The 22,084-nt window shown below is 42.1% G+C and overlaps 1 protein-coding gene across 4 annotated transcripts in view; it reads left to right on the forward strand.

Moving 5' to 3' along the window:
* itpr1b (inositol 1,4,5-trisphosphate receptor, type 1b) overlaps positions 1-22,084 on the forward strand; it is a 500,439-nt gene that overhangs the window by 258,862 nt on the left and 219,493 nt on the right. For 3 of the 4 annotated variants that reach the window (XM_048606463.1, XM_048606462.1, XM_048606464.1), the window contains exons 36-38: positions 1,478-1,662; positions 3,093-3,241; positions 3,779-3,893. In XM_048606463.1, coding sequence (XP_048462420.1) covers positions 1,478-1,662; positions 3,093-3,241; positions 3,779-3,893 — 449 coding nt within the window. The remainder of the gene's footprint in view (positions 1-1,477; positions 1,663-3,092; positions 3,242-3,778; positions 3,894-22,084) is intronic. The other variant, XM_048606465.1, reaches the window with a different exon arrangement.

A 22,084-nucleotide genomic window follows, 5' to 3' on the forward strand; every position in this document is an offset into this window, starting at 1 on the left:
GGTCACTTTAGTTCAGTAAACTTGCACTCACAAGCAACTGAATCGAGGACTGCCTGAACTCAAAGGGCACTGAAAAGCAGCAGACCAAACTGCATCAACCAGCCCTGGCTAGATCTGGAATCGTGAACGAAAAAAGCAATCAAGGATATTGCAAAATCACTTTGCGTTTATTCAGAGCTGTTGCTCGTGAAGGAGATGCTGAGGGCACAGGTTATAATACTGAAATGCAATATTCAAAAAGCGTTATGAGGGTCTATTCTAGTGAAGTACATTGTTGCGAAATATTTAGTTCTGAGGAAACTGTAAACGATGACGAGGATTTTAGAAATTTTTTGTTTTCATTCTTTCATGGGACAAGGCAAGCATTTGTTGCCCATCACTAATCACCTTTGAACGGAGTGGTTCCCTGGGCCATTTCCGAGAGCAGTTAGGATTCGGCAACATTGCTGTGTGTTTGGAGTCGCATGTAGGCCAGACCAGGTAAAGACAGCAGATTTCCTTCCTTAAAGGACAGGAATGAACTAGAAGGATATGTGGCCTCATGGCATCATTATTGAAACAAGCTATTTATTGCATTTAAATTTCGTCTGTCCCATCTCCCCAGCTCATGAGTCCAGACTCCCTGGGTTGTGAGATCAGTGATATTACTACGATGTCACCATCTACACTGAAGTGTTTAATTGTTGTATAATGTACCGGGGCTGATAGAACCTTCAGGACTGAATGTTTGCCATTACGTTGTTATGGAAGAAGGTGTGCTGAGTTTAAAAAGTGGGACTGGAACAGGATTGTCAAAAGGGTGAATTCACCTCATGATTCCCACTTTCACGTTGTGACCAGACCACGGGGAGACCTTCAGCCTGTTGGTCACTGCCTGGTTTCCTTTTTTTTTTTTTTGCTCATAGCATTGGAGTTAAGGCCAGCATGAAATGTTCTCGGCCCTTCTCCAGGCGTGAGTGTCTGCTTCCTCCATGGTTGTGATTGTGATTAGAGCTGAGAGGGCTATCTGTAGTGGCTTGTGGCCTGCAAGTAATACTCGATGGGGTGAAGTAGCTGAAAATGAAAATGAAGAGAAAAGTTGAGAGTAGCACAGGTAGCATTACTGTAGAGAAGGAAAATGCTTACGATGTTTTGTTTCATTTAGCACTTCTCTCCCCAACAGGGTAAGGTATCTAGATTTTTTGACTTTTTTTTTGTTTTAAAAGTAAATTTATAATTGGTTTGGTAAATTTACATTTGATTCAGCTGTTGATCTATCTGCTCTCTGGTCTGGAAAGATACTCTAGTAAAACCTTAGTAATCAGAACTAAATTGCCCATCCTTTTATTGGGAGAGATTGATGCATTTGGTCAGTAAGTTCAGAGTGTTCTAGCAGTCTTCCTGCTCAGTGAATGATGAAGCCTCCGTGAATGTATTTGTAGTTGTGTTGTCCACCAATTTCAAGTGGATGCTTTAACTTGCTTAACCTCTGTTGCAGCCAAGAGCAGAGCCATAGCAATCCCTGTGGACTTGGACAGTCAGGTCAACAATCTCTTCCTCAAATCTCACAACATTGTTCAGAAGACTGCCATGAGCTGGCGAATGTCAGCCCGCAATGCTGCCAGGAGAGACTCAGTCCTTGCTGCCTCAAGGGATTATCGGAATATAATCGAGAGATTGCAGGTATCAAAGAGAGTGCAGGTCGCAGAATTCCACGGCACTCTATTTTGTCATTTTTTTGTCAACTTTCTGCTTTTGAGTGAATTATTTTTGTTTATTTCTATTGCCATACTGTTTTGTCTCCTGAAAACAATCTCATTCTTTTCCTCTCTGCAGTTTTGTGTTTGAAGATCTTCTTCCTCTGATGGTACCATCTGTGTTTGCATTTTCTATTCTTCACTCTGCTCAGTCATTGGATCTGTAAACGCTGGAGATTTCCTCTTCTTCGTGTCTGTCACCCATCCTGTTTATTTGGTTGCTTCATGCGTCCTCTATTCTCATCGCCACTTTGAAGACTTGTTCGAGTCTGAACGTTTGAAGTGGAAAGCCAGTATCCATTGTGTTCCTGTTTTGCTAGCCGTTTGCATCATGTATAAAATGATGGACTTGTGATGTGATCAAGTTGGGTTTATCTTAGAAGCTTAAATGAGCTTGAACAAAATTGAGGGCTTGTATACTTTTCAAGAATGAAACTCTAAAGTGAAATAGTGTCAGAAAATCAAATTAATAGTGGCATTGGCTTTTCAGTGCAATTGCTCAAGTTTATTGATACGCGATTAGATATGTAGTAGAATCTGCATCTTATTTCATGTTCATAAAGTTGAAGTGCATTAATCTGTTACGACGCTGGTTCCAGTCTAACTCTGCTCTGTTTTAAAGAAACACTTTGACAACTTTTAAAGGTGCAATCACTGATTTCAAAGTAAACCTCCGTGTAAGCTTGCATTCCTCAGAGCTGTTATGTGTGCCTATACAGTGCAATGTCCGATTAGAGTGTGAGGATGAAAGTATTGCTCTAAGTGCAAATGCCTAAAGGTTCTTTGTGCACAATCTTGCATATTTTGGAACAAATTGTTGTTACTTTCACTCTGTCAGCTAAAATCTGCTAATGTTGATCTGTTCTCTAAGTATGGCAAAGAGTGAAGGTCCAAGCAAAGATGGCAACATCTGCTTGGAACAGAAACTGAATGTACATCCAAACTAGTCTGTAAAGCTGACCTGCTCACTTGATAATCATAGTGAGCCACTGGGTGAGGGAAGAGGAAAAGAACTCTTGTAATTTATGCCACTTTTCAGATTAGTGGCTTTTAAGCAGCGAACAACACTAACATTTCAAATGCAGTTCTTGCTGCCCTCAATTTTAATTACGGTGGTGGATTTTGACAACTGCCTTCTGTGGTATAATCATGGTCCCTCTTAAACATCATCTTGCAGCTGACGAGCAATTGCAGTGATGTAGTAGGTAAATAGGCTCTCACTGAAAGCAAATGGGGCAATTTAATGCAATTTAGCCTTTAGGAGTGACTTGTGTTTGGGACACTGTCTTAGGAAGAATTTGTATTTGTTCTGCTCATGGGACCAAAGATTAACTGGCGTTGTTTGTTGAAATGCAGGATATAGTGTCAGCACTTGAAGATAGGCTCCGTCCCCTCGTGCAAGCAGAACTCTCTGTTCTGGTGGATGTCCTTCATCGGCCCGAGCTGCTTTTCCCAGAGAACACAGAAGCACGGCGCAAGTGTGAAAGTGGCGGGTTTATCTGCAAGTAAGTGTTGCGGTGGTCACCTTTTTTTTTATAAGAGATGGTGTAGTCATCGGTTAGATTGCAGCTCCTCTAAGATCTGTTCTCTAAGACATGACAAAGGGTGAAGGTTCAAGCAAAAATGGCAACGTTTATCAGCAAGAAGGTGGTCAAATCAAGCAGGAGATTTGCATGAATTGTTTTTCTATGCTTATCACCTGTTTTGCATTCTTTCTTGCGCGAACTTTGATTAACAGAAGATTTACAACAAGGAAAGTTGCATTTTTTTCAAAAGAACAAGTGAAGCGATGTGTTCTTTTGGTTGGTGGGGTGACATTGGTGTCATTTTCCGTGCGTTTTGTAACTGGTGTCATTTGGGAAATGTGGTCCTTTTGAACCTCCTAATGTCTCATCTATTCTTAAGCCGTGATGGTGGTGAGCAATACACTAGATGTGGGTGATGCTCCATGGATTCAACTTGGAAAATGCATGAGAAATGAAGTGAAGCAGGGGTAGTTCGCACCATACTGCAGCTGAGGATATGTTTTTAATGTCTACCAGGCTGATTAAACACACAAAACAGTTATTGGAAGAGAATGAAGAGAAGTTATGCATCAAGGTTCTACAGACTCTTCGAGAGATGATGACTAAGGACCGAGGATATGGCGAGAAGGTGGTATGTTTTTCTGCTAAGCCAGCCCCACTTGCTTTGAGTAGTTTGTTCATTGACTATTGAAATTAATTGATTTTTTTTTTTAAATTTCCTTTTCTTTCAAGCAACTGAAATTGAAGTTGCTGGAAGATCTTGATACGGTGCAATAGTACTGCTTAACACATCCGATAGAAATCCTTATTGTGTGACAAAATAGCCATTATGTCAATTGTCTGAGCGGTTTTGTAAAGCTTAACACAAAACAAATAGAAAGCAATAAAATAATGGGTTATGTTCCAGATGATTGATGGACTATAAGGTTTTTACCACCACCTTCTGTCATCCATGTACCATGGTCATTAATCTGAAGTCAGTACATTTTTTGCATCCAGTGATTGACCATTTCTGCATGTCATGCTGGCTCCTTCTTCCAAACACCCAGATGTTCAGCCACAGACCTCACTTTGCATCTCTTCTCCTGCTGCCTATCACTCCCAGATGCCCCCACCATGCCACTGCCCCTACCCCACCCCCTATCAAACGAAACTGCATGGGATCCGTCAGTGCTGGAGCTGGCTTGCAAAGATGAGTGACGTACATTTGCAGAGAAAACACTTTGGTACTTCAGAATTCATATCAAATTTGGTTATAAATTACCAGTGCATTAGAGGGTCCTATTTCCCTGTACTACATCGTGGACCTCCTTGGGTGTCGGATCTTCAGGGAATAAGAGGATTCCACTCTCAGTCGATGGAAAAGTATCCACAGATGGGTAAGGGTCACTGAATCTATCCCTTGAAGGAGTAATGAGAAAGGCAGGTTAATCAAGTTGAAGTAGGATTTGAACATCCCAGTGAGTCTGTCGCTTTCATACAGATTTCTAGTTGAAGATCTGTGAGCTGGCCTTGCGTACAATAGAAAGCATCATGGATCTGATCTGGGCTCCAATCCAGGGACCGCGAGTGAAGTACAAAGAAACGTTAAAAAAATGAAGATTTATTTTGTTCTAATCTTAGCCATCACCTTGACTCATGCTGAGCTACTTTTGAACAAATGTTTAAACAGGTTTCTTCTTCATTTACCCCAGACCACTGTCTAGAGTTTATTATTATAGTTAAGGGAGCTGTATGAGAAGCAGGAATTAGCACTTCATCTGCTACCTTTGACAAACCTTGTTTATCACTCCCGCAGTTACTAGGAAATATGTTGCGTTATCTGGGAGACCTCCAGGAAACTCCATAATCCAAAATTATAGCCCTCAAATTATCAAGAAAATACCTGAGTTCTGAGTTCTGTCTTGTAGTCTGTCCACAGAGAACCTGCTGAAATCATAAGCATTGGATGGTCACCTGGCTAAGATTTTATGCTTTCTGTTAAAATCCTGTTGGGGTCTGCTAGCATTTAAAGAAGAAATCCAAACTCTTATCAGTTAACTGACAGAATTAAGCAGGCAAGCACCAATAATTTAACGCTCTTCCAAGTAGTTTATATCTGCATATATTATCAACTCAACTTTGCTTTTTTGTTCCCAACCCCTCAAATTCCCTTGCACGTTGCAACAGTCTTGAAGACTCATTCACCCTTCATGTGATCAACACAAGGCATGCCACAGCCCCTCCTTTACCTGGAATTCACTTTGCTTTCTCTTCAGTGTTTCTACTTTTCTCCAAGATAATACACTTGGGGTCTTTCTTCCAGTTAAGTGACCCTCCAATTTTTTTTTTGTACAGACCTCAAAACTGTTGATGATTTGCCTCCTTGTTGCCAGCACACATCCGAGTTCCTTCCTGCAACTTTCCAAGTCCAGCCTGCTAACTTTTTTCTTCCACAAGGCTAGAGTGCATTGTCCACCTGATTTTTTTCCTCAAAACCCAAACTGCAGCGAACAATGATATTAGGTCTGAGTTTCAAGTGGAGAAATACTAATTATCGATTCCTAATGCATTTCTCAATCTAATGAATTGCCACAACAACCTCATGACTGCCTCTCTCAATTCTCAAACTGACCTGCCCTCTTCTGTTAGTAAGCATGTGCATGCAAATGAAGAAAAGATCCTACAAACCCCTCATCCCAATTCCACAACAACACAGTATGCTTTGAGATGATTCAAACAGATGAGTTTACCATCAGTATAACTCTTTTATTATGTAACCCATAAGAATAATTTATATAACTAATGGGAATTTCTGACCCTTTAATTGGATGAATCCAGTTGTATTCCTTTTTCATTTAATAGCCTTCCATCTCATGAGATGGTGACTTGTGACTTGGTGGCCAATTCTGTTATACAATGCCTAATGTGTTTCAGGAGTTCACTCAGGCATGGAAGTCTTGCTGCACATGCTGAAAATGAATGCAGGAGCGTTGCGAGATGGAGAATTTCCTGGTCTCTGATTTCTCTCTGCTCACGCCTCAGCCTGATGAACTTTGCATTTCGCACTGGTTTTCCAGTGCCCCTGCAACTGGTTTTATGTTTGGCAGTTAAAGAAGTTTGGGCATCATTCCCTCTTTCAAGTTTGATGTGATTATTAACTTAGCTGAGGCTTTCAAAATGTTGATGGTATGTATGTTGTTGCAAATGCAAAAGATGGGGTCACCTTCCTCATTCTGTTATTGAATAGATTACCTTAAAATCACGGGCACCTTTTCCTCCACAAAGAAACATTAGTCAAATTATTCACCTAGTAGTTGATGGCCTTTAGCCTGAAGACGGTTGGGATGGAGCACCTCTAACTCCTCCTCTGAAGAGTATTCTGCTAGTGGACCCTCACCATTCCACCATCCTCCCATATTGCTACTAGGGCATTGCTGTTACATTGAGCAGATCAGTTCATGATTGACTCATAGATTCGTTACTACATAAAAGGACAACCTTCTGCTTCCAATTTGTGTCAGCATTACAGACTACCACCTGGATTTGGCTACAACATGGGCATCGACTTGAACCTATTACACATCTTTACAGTTGGTTATGGCTAATGGAAAGAAGTGTTCGTACTTTTGGTAAACCAGTACTAATAGTGTCACTGGCAAGGCACTTGAATAGCGGTTCCATTCCAGCCTCTGAGCTATTTGAGAAGAGTCTTATCCAGAATTTGGAGAAGATTTTCATGGACTATCTAAGTTGAATGGAACAATCTTTTTATTTCAGTTGAGCATTTGAGGTACAGGAGAGCTATCATCTCTGTTGTGACGTCTAATAAAATTGCAGCTAATCAAGAGATCACTTGTCAATGACGATAATTCGCCAGGCAAATTTCATTTTGATTTCCTTCCCTTTCTGAAAAATTGTTGCCATATCTTTTCCCAAATCTCTGAACGTTTATGTTGCTGAAAACAAGATCATGACTCTCCCATAAAGAAAGTAAGTGACAATGGGGCACTTGAGTAGTTCTTCTGTAAATCACCAATTGGTTTTGATTGAGTAAAGTGTATTTAAAAAAAGATTGTGCTTAAGTGGCAAAGAGTTGTATTAAGTTTACCAAATGCACTTCTCTGCTTGAAGAGCACTGGACTTCATGGATGTGGGTATCATTGGCAAAGTCAGCATTTGTTGCCCGTCCCTAATTGCTCTTGAACTGATTTGGGTATCTAGACCACTTCAGAGGGTGAGGAGTCACTTGTAGGATGGCAGATTTTCCATCCCTCAAGGACATCAACAAACCAGAGAGGCTTTTCTCTTTGTTCCTGATAGCTTAAACTATTTTTTGATTCCAGAGTTTATTAAATTCCAATTTCAAGGTCTCCCATGATGAGATTTGAACACAAGTTCCCAGAACCTTAGCCTCAGGCTCTAGATCACCAGTCTAATGATATTGCCACTACACTACAATATACAAATCATGAATTTGAATAATGCATCTTTGAAAACTAATCTTCCTCCTTTACTTTCTTCCCTTTCACATCATACTACCCAACCCCATAACCCATGTAACATAGACTTTAGACCCATGGTATGTGGAGAACCTAGTTCAAAGAATCCAGGCAAAGCCACAATTTGAGAATCCATTTCTTTTTCCAGATATGTGAACCATTTTTATCCATGGCTGTTCACCTTGTATCATTATTTTTTTTTAAAAGATGGTCCTAAGATACCTGCTGTCACAGAATTATGTTTGACCTAACATAGAATTGGTAAAGTAGACACCGTTTACAAAAAGTTGTCTCCATCTTATCCAGCTGATCTGTAAGAGATATGGGAGCCTTGGTACAGGGTCCTTCATATTTGCTTCGAGATTAAAGGATCAGTAGAGTTTGTGCCATTGATCTTCAAAATCCAAGGGTAGGAGTGGGAGAAGAATTGAAAGCCTGGTTATTTTTTGCACTCTATTTATTTGTGTTTTCTGGTGCTACAAATTCAGATAAATCTGTATCCATTGAGACATTATATCATTGATCACACTCAAATAAAACTAACCGCTCAGACATTCTTGATCAGAATTTTAATTCATGTATTGTGTAAGAAATTTGGAAATAAGCAGGAAGGTACCCTATTACTTTTCAAGAGGGACAGTTGATGAGGTACACTTTCTGTTGGAGTAAATCCATAGGTTTGAACCTCAAAATTCACAGCTTCTCGAGAGTGAAGTGTTAACTTTCTAACAAGCTCCTGGTTAAAGGTCAGCTGTAAAATGAGTTATTTGAAACCAATACTTCTTTCCTCAAGGTCTGAAGAGAGAAGCAAAAGGGTAAGATGAAAGAGGGTAGTGGCGTAATCGATTAATCATCCATTTTACAAACTTCATGTGAAACTTGACCTGCGGAAGGGCACAAAATAAAGTGCCTGAAATAATGCATTTGTTCTCGCGTACATGGTCTGGAGGTAAAGGTGAGAGCAAAATGAAGAAAACCTCTTGCTGTAGAGTCTGTCAACCAAGATCTTTTTTAAAAAAAAAAAAAAAAAAATTTCATTCCACTAGGGGGCAGGTTTTGAGCCAATTCTGATGTAGACCCCACAAAGGAGAGAACTTGAGTTGCACTGCAAAAGTATACCCTTGTATGATATGTAGCATTGATATTTGCTACTTAATGGAACATTGTATCAACGTATACACTAGACTATCAGTTTAAAAGCACATGGTTTTCATGTCTATGAGAGAACTTTGTGTGCAACTTCCAACGCAAATGAAAATGGAGTGCTGTAACAAATCTCTTCTCGAGTGATGAATTTCTCACTGGCAAGCATTTAAATCCTGTCTAGTTTCTCCATCTCAATGTCCAAAACCAATAATTTTGGTGAGGTCAGTTGGGTAGCAGTCATGTTAGAAATGAGGTTAACGCCTTTCCAATTAACTTTTCTTCACTAAGGTGAAAGTTTGAAGTGAACTGTCTGAACTTCATTAAAATCATGATGAATCCCTCTCCAAATTTTCTTCAGAAATGTGACTATTCAGATTAAAACTGTGGTTGATTTTAGGGAGGAGTGTGTTTAGGAGTGTTGTTGCAAGACTTTGGTGTTTTAAGCTGCAGTTGATTCATTGCTGAACGTGAAATAGCTGACGTGATTTGGAAAAAAGAAGTATGCACTTTTGCTCTACTGTATGACAGCCTTGCAGCAGTATTCGGGGAGAGGTGGGTGATGGGGGTGATGTGCAGTTTCATTCAACCAAGAGTGTCTTAGGTCAAGTTTAATTCTATATCATATCATTGCCTCAAACCACAAGTCCTTGATTGCACTGGCAATGGTACTGTATTGCTGCTTTGCAGAGTTCCTAATGTGGTTTTACCTTCAAGTATTTACATTGTGAGTCAAGCAAATGGCGGCCATCTGTAGTCATTTGCGCCTTGTTCTGCATTCCACTGATTTTTACAAAAGGCAGGAGATAGTTTTGAATGAAGTGGTCTTGCTTTCTTATTCACTGAGCTTTGACTAAATTTGATCTAACCTTTTTATTTTAAGTAAAAGATTTGCATCAACTTGTGCACTAACGATTCTTTTCTCCATTTCCTTGTTTGTTTTTTCTCTCCTCTTGACAGCTCATTGCATTTGACGATGAATTGGATGTGCCGGAGGTTGACCATTTTTACTTATGCTTTTTTGTGCCATTTGTGCTGTGTGCTCTATTGTTGCTCCTTTAGTGCTTCTGTGTAATGTTTGATTGTTCTTTTCCATGCTTGGTTGACAGACAAACACCTCCCTCCAGCTGGTACATCAAACCAGTTGGGGTGACAACCCTGCCCCCGTTTCTGGGCACAAGCCCAGCCTCCAGCAGGTTTCCATCAATTCTTCATTGCAGCATTTTGCAAGGTTAGGGCATCAAGTGATATGCAGCCAAGTGAGACCAATGAGATCAAGACACTTTATGACTAAACTGTATCGTGGAATGGCCTTATCTTGTACCTTCATTGCAAATGCTGTTGGCTGTCAAATTTCTGAGGAATTGATGACGAGTCACCCAGTAAATTGAAAGACCAGGCTGCTGAAATCATTCTTTCCAAAAAAAACAAAAGAAAAGCTAGTCAGGTCTCTAGTTAATTGTAGAGTATCTACTTGGGATATTTGTGACCAGTCTGTACTGTACTGAACCATTTAAGAATATGTATATCATCAGTAATGTATGTGTCGTGATGCCATTATTGTTTTGGGCCAGTTAGTTTAGGTTCTTAGGGCTCAATCACCCTCTTCCCATCGTGGTACGAGCTGTGACGCCCAATGTTGAAAGGCTGTAAGGATTGAGAGCTTCAGGACTCCCAACAAAACTCATAGACCCAGCTGGGCTTTGTAACATTGCAGCAATCTCCTGCCCGAGTCACAACTTCACTCACTGTATGTTATCTGTTTCTCTCTGCCCTTTCTTCACAAGTATGGGTGCTTCAGTTTTTTAAAAAAGAACTCCTGAGAGTTGCTTCTTTGGAGAAGCCAGACTATTCCAGTGATGTGTTGCTATGGTGACGCCGATTTGAGAGTTTACCAATCCAAGTATCACTGCAGTGTAATTTGTATTCTTTGTGTGAAGTGTTTTGAATTGATGACGCGATAACTACATAAAGAATTTATTTCTTGTGTATGTAGGTTATTAAATATTCACCCCAGGAACGGGAAGATATGGTATTTTATGATGTGGCCAATCTGCATTTAACACTGGGTTTCTCATTTAAATTCTTGCACATGTATTTGTGATTGTAAAGAACTGTTTATTTTAGTTTTCATTTCCATGACTAGGTAACTTTCTTTCAAGGACCCAGTTATTCAGTTTCTGGCCTCTTTATTAAATACAGAATTATGCTTTATTTTAAATGATCGGTGGATTTAAAATAGGCCAGCCGTTGGTGCTCTGAGTCCTTTTCTTGCTAATCAGTCGACTTGCTCATAGTTCCAGGCTTTTGGATTTTTTTCATAAATTTCGCAGACTGTGCCTCAGGCCCCTCTTGTTTGCATAGCAGGCTACCACTTCACTACTGTACAAAAGCAAATTGATCCTCCAGGCTTTTTCTTCCCATTTTTTAGAAGGAAATCTGATTTATTTTAGAGGTGAGGCTCAATTTGCAGTGTGCTTTTTCTTTTTTTTTAATAAAAAATAAACCAGAAGGAGATGCCTTGTCTCCCTTCTTCAAGCCAATTTCGTTTCCCATCGGTAAGCTCACCCTGAATTCCATGCAATCCAACTTTACTAATTAGTCTACCATGTAGAACTTGCCAAAGGCTTCACTAAAGTCCTTGTAGACAACATCGACTGCTCTGCCCTCAATCATTCTGGTTCCATCCTCAAAAAACTCAGTCATGTTAGTGAGACACGATTTCCCATGCACAAAGCCATGCGGACAATGCCTAATCAGCTCTTGCCTTTCCAAACACATGTAAATCCTTTCTCTCCGAATCCCCTCCAACAATTTACGCACAACTAATGTCAGACTCGCGGGTCTATAAGTTCCCAGGCTTCTCCTTACAGCCTTTTCTTAAATAAAGGTACCATGTTAGCCAACGTCCAGTTCTCCGGCACCTCACCTGTGGCTGTAGATGCTACAAATACCTCTGCTACGAGCCCCATCGTTTCTTCCCTAGATTCCCACAATGGCCTGGGATACACTTCATCAGGTCCTGGAGATTTATCCACCTTCACATTTTATTTCAAGACCTCTAGCACTTCCTCTCCTGGAATGTGGACTGTTGTCAAGACATCAATATTTATTTCCGCCACCTTCCAAGAGTTCCCTAGCCTACATTTTGTTCTCCACAGTAAAAACCAGCGTGAAATATTCATCTAGTTTCTCACCCATCTCCTGTTGCTCCTTACGTACGCTATAAAAGAATAGGCAGGATGGAAGTACAGCTCCACGTTGGCACTGAAGTGGCACTGAGTGGAAGCTCCTGTCAGAAATGGTCAGCTTCCTACTTCCACTAAAAGGAAAGTAGGGTGAAGTGGCAAACTCTCCTGGAGACTGCCACTCCTTAGAAATTTTGATCCAAAGTCACTGTAAACCTGTCCAGCAAGGCTCGTGGAGGGTTGTTTTTCAGACTGGATTGTGACCAGCTGTGCTGTGTGGGTATCAGTGCTGGGGTTCCAATTTTGCAATTTATAAAAATGATTTGGATGAGGAATATAGGTGGCATGGTTAATAAGTTGGTAGATGACACCAAAATTGGTGGCGTAGTGAGCAATGAAGGTTATCTAAGATTACAAAGAGATCTTGATCAACTGGGTCAATGGGCTGAGGAGTGGCAGATGGAGTTAATTTGAATAAATTGAAGGTATTTTATTTTGATAAAACCAACAAAGGCAGGATTTATATAATTGATGGTAGGGCCCTGGATAGTGTTGTGGAAAAGAGAGACATAGGGGTTGAGGTGTATAGTTCTTTGAAAGTTGCATTACAGGTAGACAGGGTGGTTAAGGTGTTTAGCATGCTTGTCTTCATTGCTCTGACCTTTTGAATATAGGGGTTGGGACGTCAAGCTGAGTTTGTATAGGACGTTGGTGAGGCCACTTTTGGTCTACAATGTACAGTTCCAGTCGTCATGCTACGGGAACGATGTTAGTAATTCAGAGGGGGTTCAGAAAAGATCTACCAGACTATTGTTGGGATTGGAAGGTTTGAGTTATAAGGATAGGCTGGGACTTTTTTCACTGGAGCATACAAGGTTGAGGGCTGACCTTGTAGAGGATTATAAAATCCATGAGGGACAGAGATAAGGTGAATAGCAAACGTCTTTTCCCTCGGGTGGGTGAGTTCAAATCGAGGGGGCATATTTTTAAGGTGAGAGGAGAAAGATTTTAAGCGACCTGGGGAGCAGCCTTTTCACACACAACGTGGTTTGTGTGTGGAAAGAATTATCAGAGGAAGTATTAGATGCGGGTGCAGTTAGAACATTTAAAAGACATTTGGATACGTACATGAATAGGAAAGGTTTAGAGGAATATGGGCCAAATGCAGGCAAGTGGAAAACTTAGTAGCCATAAATGAGTTGGACTGAGGGGTCTGTTTCCGTGCTACATGACTCGATGAAAGCAAACCACGCCCCTGTTTTTGCAACAGTCTGCTTTTGCATTCCTGACATCAAATGGTAGCCATTTTGACAGTTACTGTCAAACTGTAATTATATAAAGTGTGACATCAGGGTGCTGGGAGGGTAAGGTGCCAGCTGGGGAGCAGGTAGGGTTCCAAGTGGGAAGGGTTTGAGGGTGTTTGGTGGCAAGGTAAGTGAGCAATGCTACGCTTTGTGTCGCACGTGGGTGGGAGAACTCAAGTCCAGTAGCCTGGTTTGGCGGGAGATGTTTTAGCTTTGGGTCAAGTCAGGCTGGTGGGGGAGGAGTAAAGGAGGGGTGCAGGGCTCAGAGGAGGGAAAGGGCATCACGTACTGGAAAGGGAAGGATGTCTTGGGTTCGGATTCAGGTTGTAGTCGGCACCAACTTGTAGCCTTGGGTTGTAAGGAGGATGGGGAGGTGTAGGTGAATCTGTGTCAACTCGGCTTGGGGTCCATTTAATAGTTACTGAGGAGTTGGATTTCACAGCTAATACTTTAACTTTTCTTGCGTAATTATTTTACGTAACTTCATCGGAACCCTCCAGCGTCTTTTGGGCCATTCCATTGGTGATGGAGTTGTGAAAAATTTAGATTCTGGACAATTCCTTTGGAATTGTTTGAGGAAGTGACAAAGTTGATAGATGAGGGAAGGGCTGTAGATATCATATACGTGGACTTCAGTAAGGCGTTTGATAAGGTTCCCCATGGTAGGCTGATGGAGAAAGTGAAGTCGCATGGGGTCCAGGGTGTACTAGCTAGACGGATAGAGAACTGGCTGGGCAATAGGAGACAGAGTTGTAGTGGAAGGGAGTTTCTCAAAATGGAGAACTGTGACCAGTGGTGTTCCACAGGGATCCGTGTTGGGCCCACTGTTGTTTGTGATATACATAAATGATCTGGAGGAAGGTATAGATGGTCTGATTAGCAAGTTTGTAGATGACACTGATTGGTGGAGTAGCAGATAGTGAAGGGGACTGTCGGAGAATGTAGCAGAATATAGATAGATTAGAGAGTTGGGCGGAGAAATGGCAGATGGAATTCAATCCAGGCAAATGCGAGGTGATGCATTTTGGAAGATCCAATTCAAGAGCGAACTATACGGTAAATGGAAAAGCCCTGGGGAAAATTGATGCACAGAGAGATCTGGGTGTTCAGGTCCATTGTACCCTGAAGGTAGCAACTCAGGTCGATAGAGTGGTCAAGAAGGCGTACGGCATGCTTTCATTCATCGGACGGGGTATTGAGTACAAGAGTTGGCAGATCATGTTACAGTTGTATAGGACTTTGGTTTGACCACATTTGGAATACTGCGTACAGTTCTGGTCGCCACATTACCAAAAGGATGTGGATGCTTTGGAGAGGGTGCAGAAGAGGTTCACCAGCATGTTGCCTGGTATGGATGGCGCTAGCTATGAAGAGGTTGGATAGATTAGGATTATTTACATTAGAAAGACGGAGGTTGAGGGGGGACCTGATTGAGGTCTACAAAATCATGAGAGGTATAGACAGGGTGGATAGCAAGAAGCTTTTTCCCAGAGTGGGGGACTCAATTACTAGGGGTCACGATTTCAAGGTGAGAGGGGAAAAGTTTAAAGGAGACCTGCGTGGAAAGTTCTTTACACAGAGGGTGGTGGGTGCCTGGAACGCGTTGCCAGCGGAGGTGGTAGAGGCGGGCGCGATAGCGTCACTTAAGATGTATCTAGACAGATACATGAATGGGCAGGGAGCAGAGGGATACAGATCCTTGGAAAATAGGCAACAGGTTTAAATAGAGGATCTGGATCAGCGCAGGCTTGGAGGGCCAAAGGGCCTGTTTGTGTGCCGTAATTTTCTTTGTTCTATGTGCTACAATGGGGATTCCAAGGGTCTCAATACACATGCTACCTGTCTGCACATCTGAAAATCAGGTTCTCTGTTTCTCGAGTGAAACTGACCAAAGTAAGTTTGAAATGTTAGCAAGGTGTAAGACAGTCAGTGTTACTAGTCTTTAATGGCTGAGGTGGCAAAAAATTAGCATTGGATCTATATTAGTTCCCCGATTTTAGACATTGTTTAATGAGATCTAAAATGAATTGACAGTCCTAAACAGAGGAGGAGTTTCTTGATACAGATGGCTGCCTGTAGCTGCTCATAAAGTCTGTGCGGAGGCTTTTCAGTGACCTCGGGTGAAAAGGTGATCAAGCTGAGAGACTGAACATGCTGTTTTGGATCCCAAATTCAGAAGATGTTAATAATAGCTTGGGAAAATCACATCATGGGATGTGGTGTCAGCATTATTTGGGGTTCCAACAATTGTTGAAGTGGAATACATACTTTCCAGAGATAGTAGGAACTGCAGATGCTGGAGGAACACAACAGGCCAAGCAGCATCAGAGGAGCAGGAAAGCTGACGTTTCGGGTCTAGACTCTTCTTCGGAAAAAATACATACTTTCCAATCCTTTTGCTTTTGCTTTTGTTTTTGGGTCGGGGGGCATGGGGAAAAAGTTATATGCAGCTGCGAATAACATCGGACTTTAATCAAAAAGGCTGAAATTTTAACCTCCCCAGGTGCAGGCTGGGGCATCAAATCATATGCAGGAGATAACACCCCACCTCTCCCTCCCCCGGCAAAGAATAAAGCCCACTGATTTTTCAGTCACGAGTAGACCACTCCCTACGTTTCAAAGCATTTCCAGCTGCGCAGCTTGTTCACATTTTTATGCCCAAGTCAATGAAGTGTTTGCTCTCCTGCTGCAGGGAGGGGCTTAGGGGCTGGTGGTGGTACGAGTGTGATGTAACCGCTGAAGGTTGTCCTACTTTCCACCCCTGCACACTGCACGATTCTTGGGCAGCTGCCAGCGTTTGTCATGCAGTTACATAAGCTCAGCTTGTTTCCTGGAATTCTGGCCCCTCAGCTGATGTGTGACCTTCAGCAGTAATTGCCAGTGGATGTGGGTGAGGGGGTGGATGGTGGTGCGGAGAATACAGACTGCTCTCTCTCTCTCTTGCTGTCTCTCTCTCTCTCTATATCCCCCACCCCTCTTCCCCGTGATGCATTGGCAATGCAGTGTGGGCTGGCCTGAGAAGCAGAGTAAAGTGGGAATTTTGGGCTGTCAAATACGTAAGCAAGGTACTTGTTAATTAATGCAGTACCGACTGAGAGGCTGTGTAGCTTTTTTTTTTAAATTTGTCACTTAGTGAGCAATGAAGCAACTGTTTTCCTGGGAGTGGGTGTTTTCCTTAATGCTTCGCAGTTGAATCTGACTGTGATGCTAATTGTTTGAGCCACAGGCTAATTTGAGAATTAGACACTTTTTTTTTCCCTCTCTTCTCTTCTCTATCAGTGCGTCATCATGACCGTATGAAGTGAGCGTCTACTGAGCACAATAAAACCTCACCTGCCACGATAGAATTTTTATTTTTGTTCCTCTTCATCCCTTCGCTTTTGATCCACTCTATTGCTGACATTCTGTGTATAATGTAAGAGAGATCAGCTCTTCCTTCTGATTGAGCAACAGTGTTTCAGCATTTTAAATTTGCAGTTCTTTGTGAAAAGCTGACGAATGCCACTGAATCTTGAATGTTGCCAGTTTTGTGTAATCCCTGGCTGCGTCAGCCTTTGAGGGAAACAAATTTAAATTAGGCCTCAGAAGGGAAAGCTCAATGTCTTTTGGTGTGGGAAAATCTCAGACTCTTGTCCCTCAACCCCTCCAATAACCAGTTTCTCCGATTTTCCCATGGATTCATTCCCCACTTTTTTTTTGAATACATTGGCAAATACCTTATGTAGACAACTCTCGCTGTTCTTGGAGATTTCCTTGTGTGTCCTCCTGTCTCCAATCACTCTGCCTTTGTACCTTCTGTCATTGCTTTCTCAAAATTTCTTTTGGCTTGGTCTTCCGTGGCCATTGGGCGAGCACAACAGACGTTGTTTTCCGACTGGGTTTAGTCAACTCCAGGGGGCAATTCAGTGTCCATCACATTGCTGTACGTCTGGAGTCCAGTGTAAACCAGGGTAGGTAAGGGCAGCAGATTTCCTTACCGAAGGACAAAGGCGAACCAGGTGGATTTTTACAACAAAGGCTTCGTGGTTATCATTAGAGCCTTAATTCCAGATTTTTTTTTAACATGGAATTCATATTCCCCCTCTGCCACGGTGGAAGTTGGACCAGAGTCCTCAGAACTTTAACCAAGTCTCTGGATTCATAGTACAACTCTAATACTACTAAGCTATCATCTCCTCTGGTCCCCATTCCAGGCTTTTGACCCAGTGACACCATGTGTGACAGTGTTCCCAAGTAATCTGCTACTCTTGTCCTCTAGTTGGTAGTGGTCATGGGTTTGGAAGGTGCTGTCTAAGCAGTCTTGGTGAATTTCTGCATGCGGAATTAAAACTTAACTAGATCACAAAGAAGGAGTCTATTCCAAGGTTTCTTGAGTGATACATCAGCAATTTTATTACCTATTAACAGAAACAAAAGTAAAGTGACATCAAATGCAAACAGACCCAGATAATAAGCTTAAAAATCTTACAAAAGGAAGATAAGAGCAAACGCAGTTTCAAGTCCTTAGAATCCTTGAGTTGAGAGTGAAACCTGAATCCACAGTGGCTTAGTGATTATGTTGTTTCCTCAGTGGAAGTGAAGTTTATAAAATTCTGGAATTCTCGATGAAAGATTAGTTGTTTTTTCCACCAGGCATTGACATTGAAGTTTGAGGCAAACTAGGAGAGAGATGAAGATTTCTAGGTCCTCTTCATACAATTCTATTTTATAGTGTCTCGCAACTTTGCCAATGAAATACAGTTGATCTGCGTATTCCCGAGTTGAGCTACCCTGTCTCTTTATACTGAACACTCCGCAAGTAACCTTTCATCTCCCAGTACCTGCAAGTGAATTAAACATGAAATGCAAATTAATTGATGCTAACTTTATTATCTGGCTTCGATGTATCTTTTGTGAAATAGTGATTTCAGTGCAGCCAGCTTATTGCATTTAGTTTGGGTTCCCTGGGCTTGACTTGATCTGTGGTCAAGTGATCGCAACAGCCATTTTAGGTTGGTATTTTTCCTCTTATAAACATCATTTCAGTCCATGATCATCTCTAGTATTAAAATTAGGTGATGGAGGTTGAATGTCGAGTCCATGCTAACTGTTATTGTAACATGTGGAGAATGAATGTAAGCATTTTTTTCTACCAGGTAAATAAGAGAGACCAGTGAAAAAATTGGGATAACAGGGCACACATTTACCCTCTTCACTTTTTCCTGTGTTGAGAACCTGCTTGAGAACTAGCAGTTGGACTTTTCTGTCGGCTGTGCTGCATTTCAGAGTCTTAAGCATTCACTGTTCACTTCTATAATCAGTGTTCAGAATGCAAGCTTTCTTTTGAAACTCGATTTCAAGGAGGGTGCTGGCTAATGAGCTGAGGTTGGCCTCCTGTAGGGTGTCTGGATCTGCATCTTGCCCCGACTTGCAATTAACTTTTCATTCTCTGATCAGTTGAGGTTTGAACCTTGCTTCTGTTCTGTTGATGTCCCGGTAGGTAGCTCTGTGTGCAACCCATTGGTATGCCCATGGCAGCCTGCATCAGTGTCTGCTGTGGCGTACCTTCCCTTCCCTTCCCTTCCCTTCCCTTCCCTTCCCTTCCCTTCCCCCTTGTTTTAGGGATGGGTTTTCCCCTGACCTATTCCACTTCCTCTGGAAGGGAACTGCCGTCAGATGGTTGTTCAGCTTCTGCCGTAATTTCCTACAGCTCTTTCCACTAAGAAAGGTCCATTTTTGCTTTCCCCGGTGTGTCAGTCAATTCCGCTGGGTGTGTCTGTAAATGTACTATGAGCGTACCTCTGAGCCTGATTTCTGGCTGTATCCTGTCGTCCTTTGTCACTTTTGGCCTTTCTTACCTGCTTTCATGACTACTAGCCTACCCTGAACCTAGTTTAATTCAAGTGACGCTTTCCGAACCACTTGAGACCTCACGGGTAGTTCAGTAAATGGACATTTTCGATTCCTTCTGCTGGTGTTGGTTGCCGGAGGAATATTTGAGCTGGACAACCTATTTCTCCTCCCCCACTCTTCCAGGATCGATCACATTTTTCTGGCCTGACAGAGGATGCCTCAGTTTAAATCTCCACCTGAAAGCTGACCTCTCAACAGTACGCCCTCAGTACTGCACTGATGAGGTGCTAGGCTGGACTATGTGCTGAAGTCCACAATGAAGGCTGATACCATGACTATCATCACCATCTGACCAAGTTGACAGAAATACTAACTAAGCCAATCTGGGTGGATTTGACTTTGCTTTTTAAAAAAAAAACATATATCCCTCTGTGATCTGTTATTTTTACTGTGTTTATGAAGAGAACTGTGCCAGAGTATTATCACAATCATTTCAGAATCAGAAAGTTGTGTGCTGAAGTTCCACTCCAGGGACTTAAACGCACAAGTTTAGCTGAGTGAGGGAGCGCTGCGCTGTCTGCAGTTTTGATGTTACATTAGTCATTAAGCAAAGGCCCTATCTGATCTGCTCGGGTTGCTGTAAAGGATCCCATTTAAAGAAGAGGACAGTAGATTTCTTTGGTGTACTGGCTGATATTTATCCCTCTTGCTACACTTTGGAGGTCTTTCACTGTTTGCAAAGTGATATGGAGGTTGCGCTGTAGAAATGCAGGTCCTTTCTTTAAGCTGCCGTGACCTTTCTCAAGAGCTTCATTAGTGGTAACTCTCTGGAGATTAGAGACCTTGTTAATGTCCAGGAAGGAAAATCCTCTTGAAGTAGGACTTTGCCTAATGTTTCTGACTGAACGATAATTCACATTAGTGCAGCCCTCTCCAATTGCTAAATCCTTCCTGCAAAATAAATACAGCACTTTGGCACCGAAGGGGAAAGGTGTAATGACTGAAAGTCTTCCAGTGGATGGAATGCGAGAATCCTCTGTGATAGAGGTGCTTTCCTCCTGAATGATTGGATTGTATTCCACACAGATGGCATTGAACTCTGTGCAATTGACAGAGAACCTAAACAGGGTGTTTGTATGGCAGTTTGCAATTGGAGGAAAAATTGACTCTTTGTCTCAACTGTGTCTGACTACAAATTGATCCTGCAGTTTGAGCTGTACACAATGCTGCTCACAAGGGAGTTGCAGGGTTGTGGGTAAGTCACTGTTTTCAGCACTAGGGAGTGTCTGCCATTCTTGCTCGTTGGGTGAGTTTAATCAACCCAGTCTGCAAAAGTGTGTGTGCTCTCTCTGAGAGCGAGCACAAACACACTGGCCAAATGACCTTGGGCTGTTCTCTCAGAATCTGTTACTCCGAAGGAGAAAACAGAACTCCCAATTTTATCCTACGTTTTATGACGTGGTGATGTCCGTAAGTGCTTTTCAAAGAGAAATTCTGTATTTATGTATGGGGGTGTGGGTAGCAACAGCCAATTGGAGCTTGCTGCAGACCTACAAATAGCAACATTTGAGACACGAGTTGAATAAACAACACTCAGGACTGCAGGAAGGTCTCCTCTTCCATCAAATAGGGACCTTTTGGCATCTACTCAACTGGGTAGAAAAGGGCCTCAATTTAATATTGTGCCTTTAACGAAGGTTCCTCCAACAGTGCAGCATTCCCTCTGTCCAAGGGAGGGGAGTGCCACTCTGGCTTATGTGCTCAAGCTTGAATGCATGATAGTTCAGGTGCAACGGTTGCCACTGAGGCCCAGCTGACATGCCTGTCTTGCAAGGGGAGATGGTCTGGTGTGAAAGAAAGGCCTGGATTTTCACGAAGAGAGCATGACATACAAAGTCCCCCAGCTGTGCAAACCAATCCACTATGGTGGTCACTGCCTGCTATATTTCCATTCTAGGAAGGTGAAAGCCTCCCTAGGTAGGCCCACAGAAGCAATGGAGGGAAGCAAATAGTGGAGTCAGCAGGCTTGAAGGCTCATCTCTATTTACTGGATCATGTCCCAGGTGTAATAGTGACAGTCAGACCCACCCCTCAACCCCCTTGTTGCACCTACCCACGTTATCTCCCCTCATCTTCCATGCCTCCTCTGTGGTGGTTCTTAACCCTAATATTACCTCTATCGTTTCATGCGCGCACACAACAGCCCACATCCTCTATTTCCATACTCCTAATGTCCAAAACTAATTATTCATTCGACAACTTGGCAAGACCTTCAAGATGGTCGTGAAATTGACACCATAAGCACAGGCTTTTATTATGATCCCAGCTGCTAATATCATTGGATGGGTCACGTCCCAAAATAAAGAGCTAGCTTGATAGATCATATGTTTAATTTTTGCAGTTGGTTATCATGGTTAGTCACTGAAACCAATTCAGACAAAGCGCCAGATCTTGATAAATGACAGAATGTGAATACATTACACAAAATAGAGAAAAGACAACTCAATCAAACACAGCTTACATACATATGTGCATGTAGTTTCAATCTATTCCCCAGTGCAATCCTTTTACAGATATTCAATTCCAAACAATTTTCACTCCTATTTTGACTCTAAGCCCTTAGTTAACTGGCTTGTCCCAGTTTCTTTTCCTTGGACTCGGAGGCAAGTTTAAAATTGCTTTCTGAGTCTGATGGCGTATCCTTTATCAACAGCTTAAAGATTTCTATCCAACATCTGCTGGCTTAGAAACTCCACCATATAAAACACTTTGACTAGGGTTAGTAGGAACTGCAGATGCTGGAGAATCTGAGATTAAAAAGGTATAGAGCTGGATGAACACAGCAGGCCAAGCAGCATCAGAGGAGCAGGAAGG

This window comes from Rhincodon typus, chromosome 16 (genome assembly GCF_021869965.1).
Source record: "Rhincodon typus isolate 14 chromosome 16, sRhiTyp1.1, whole genome shotgun sequence".
Classification (NCBI taxonomy): Eukaryota; Metazoa; Chordata; class Chondrichthyes; order Orectolobiformes; family Rhincodontidae; genus Rhincodon; species Rhincodon typus.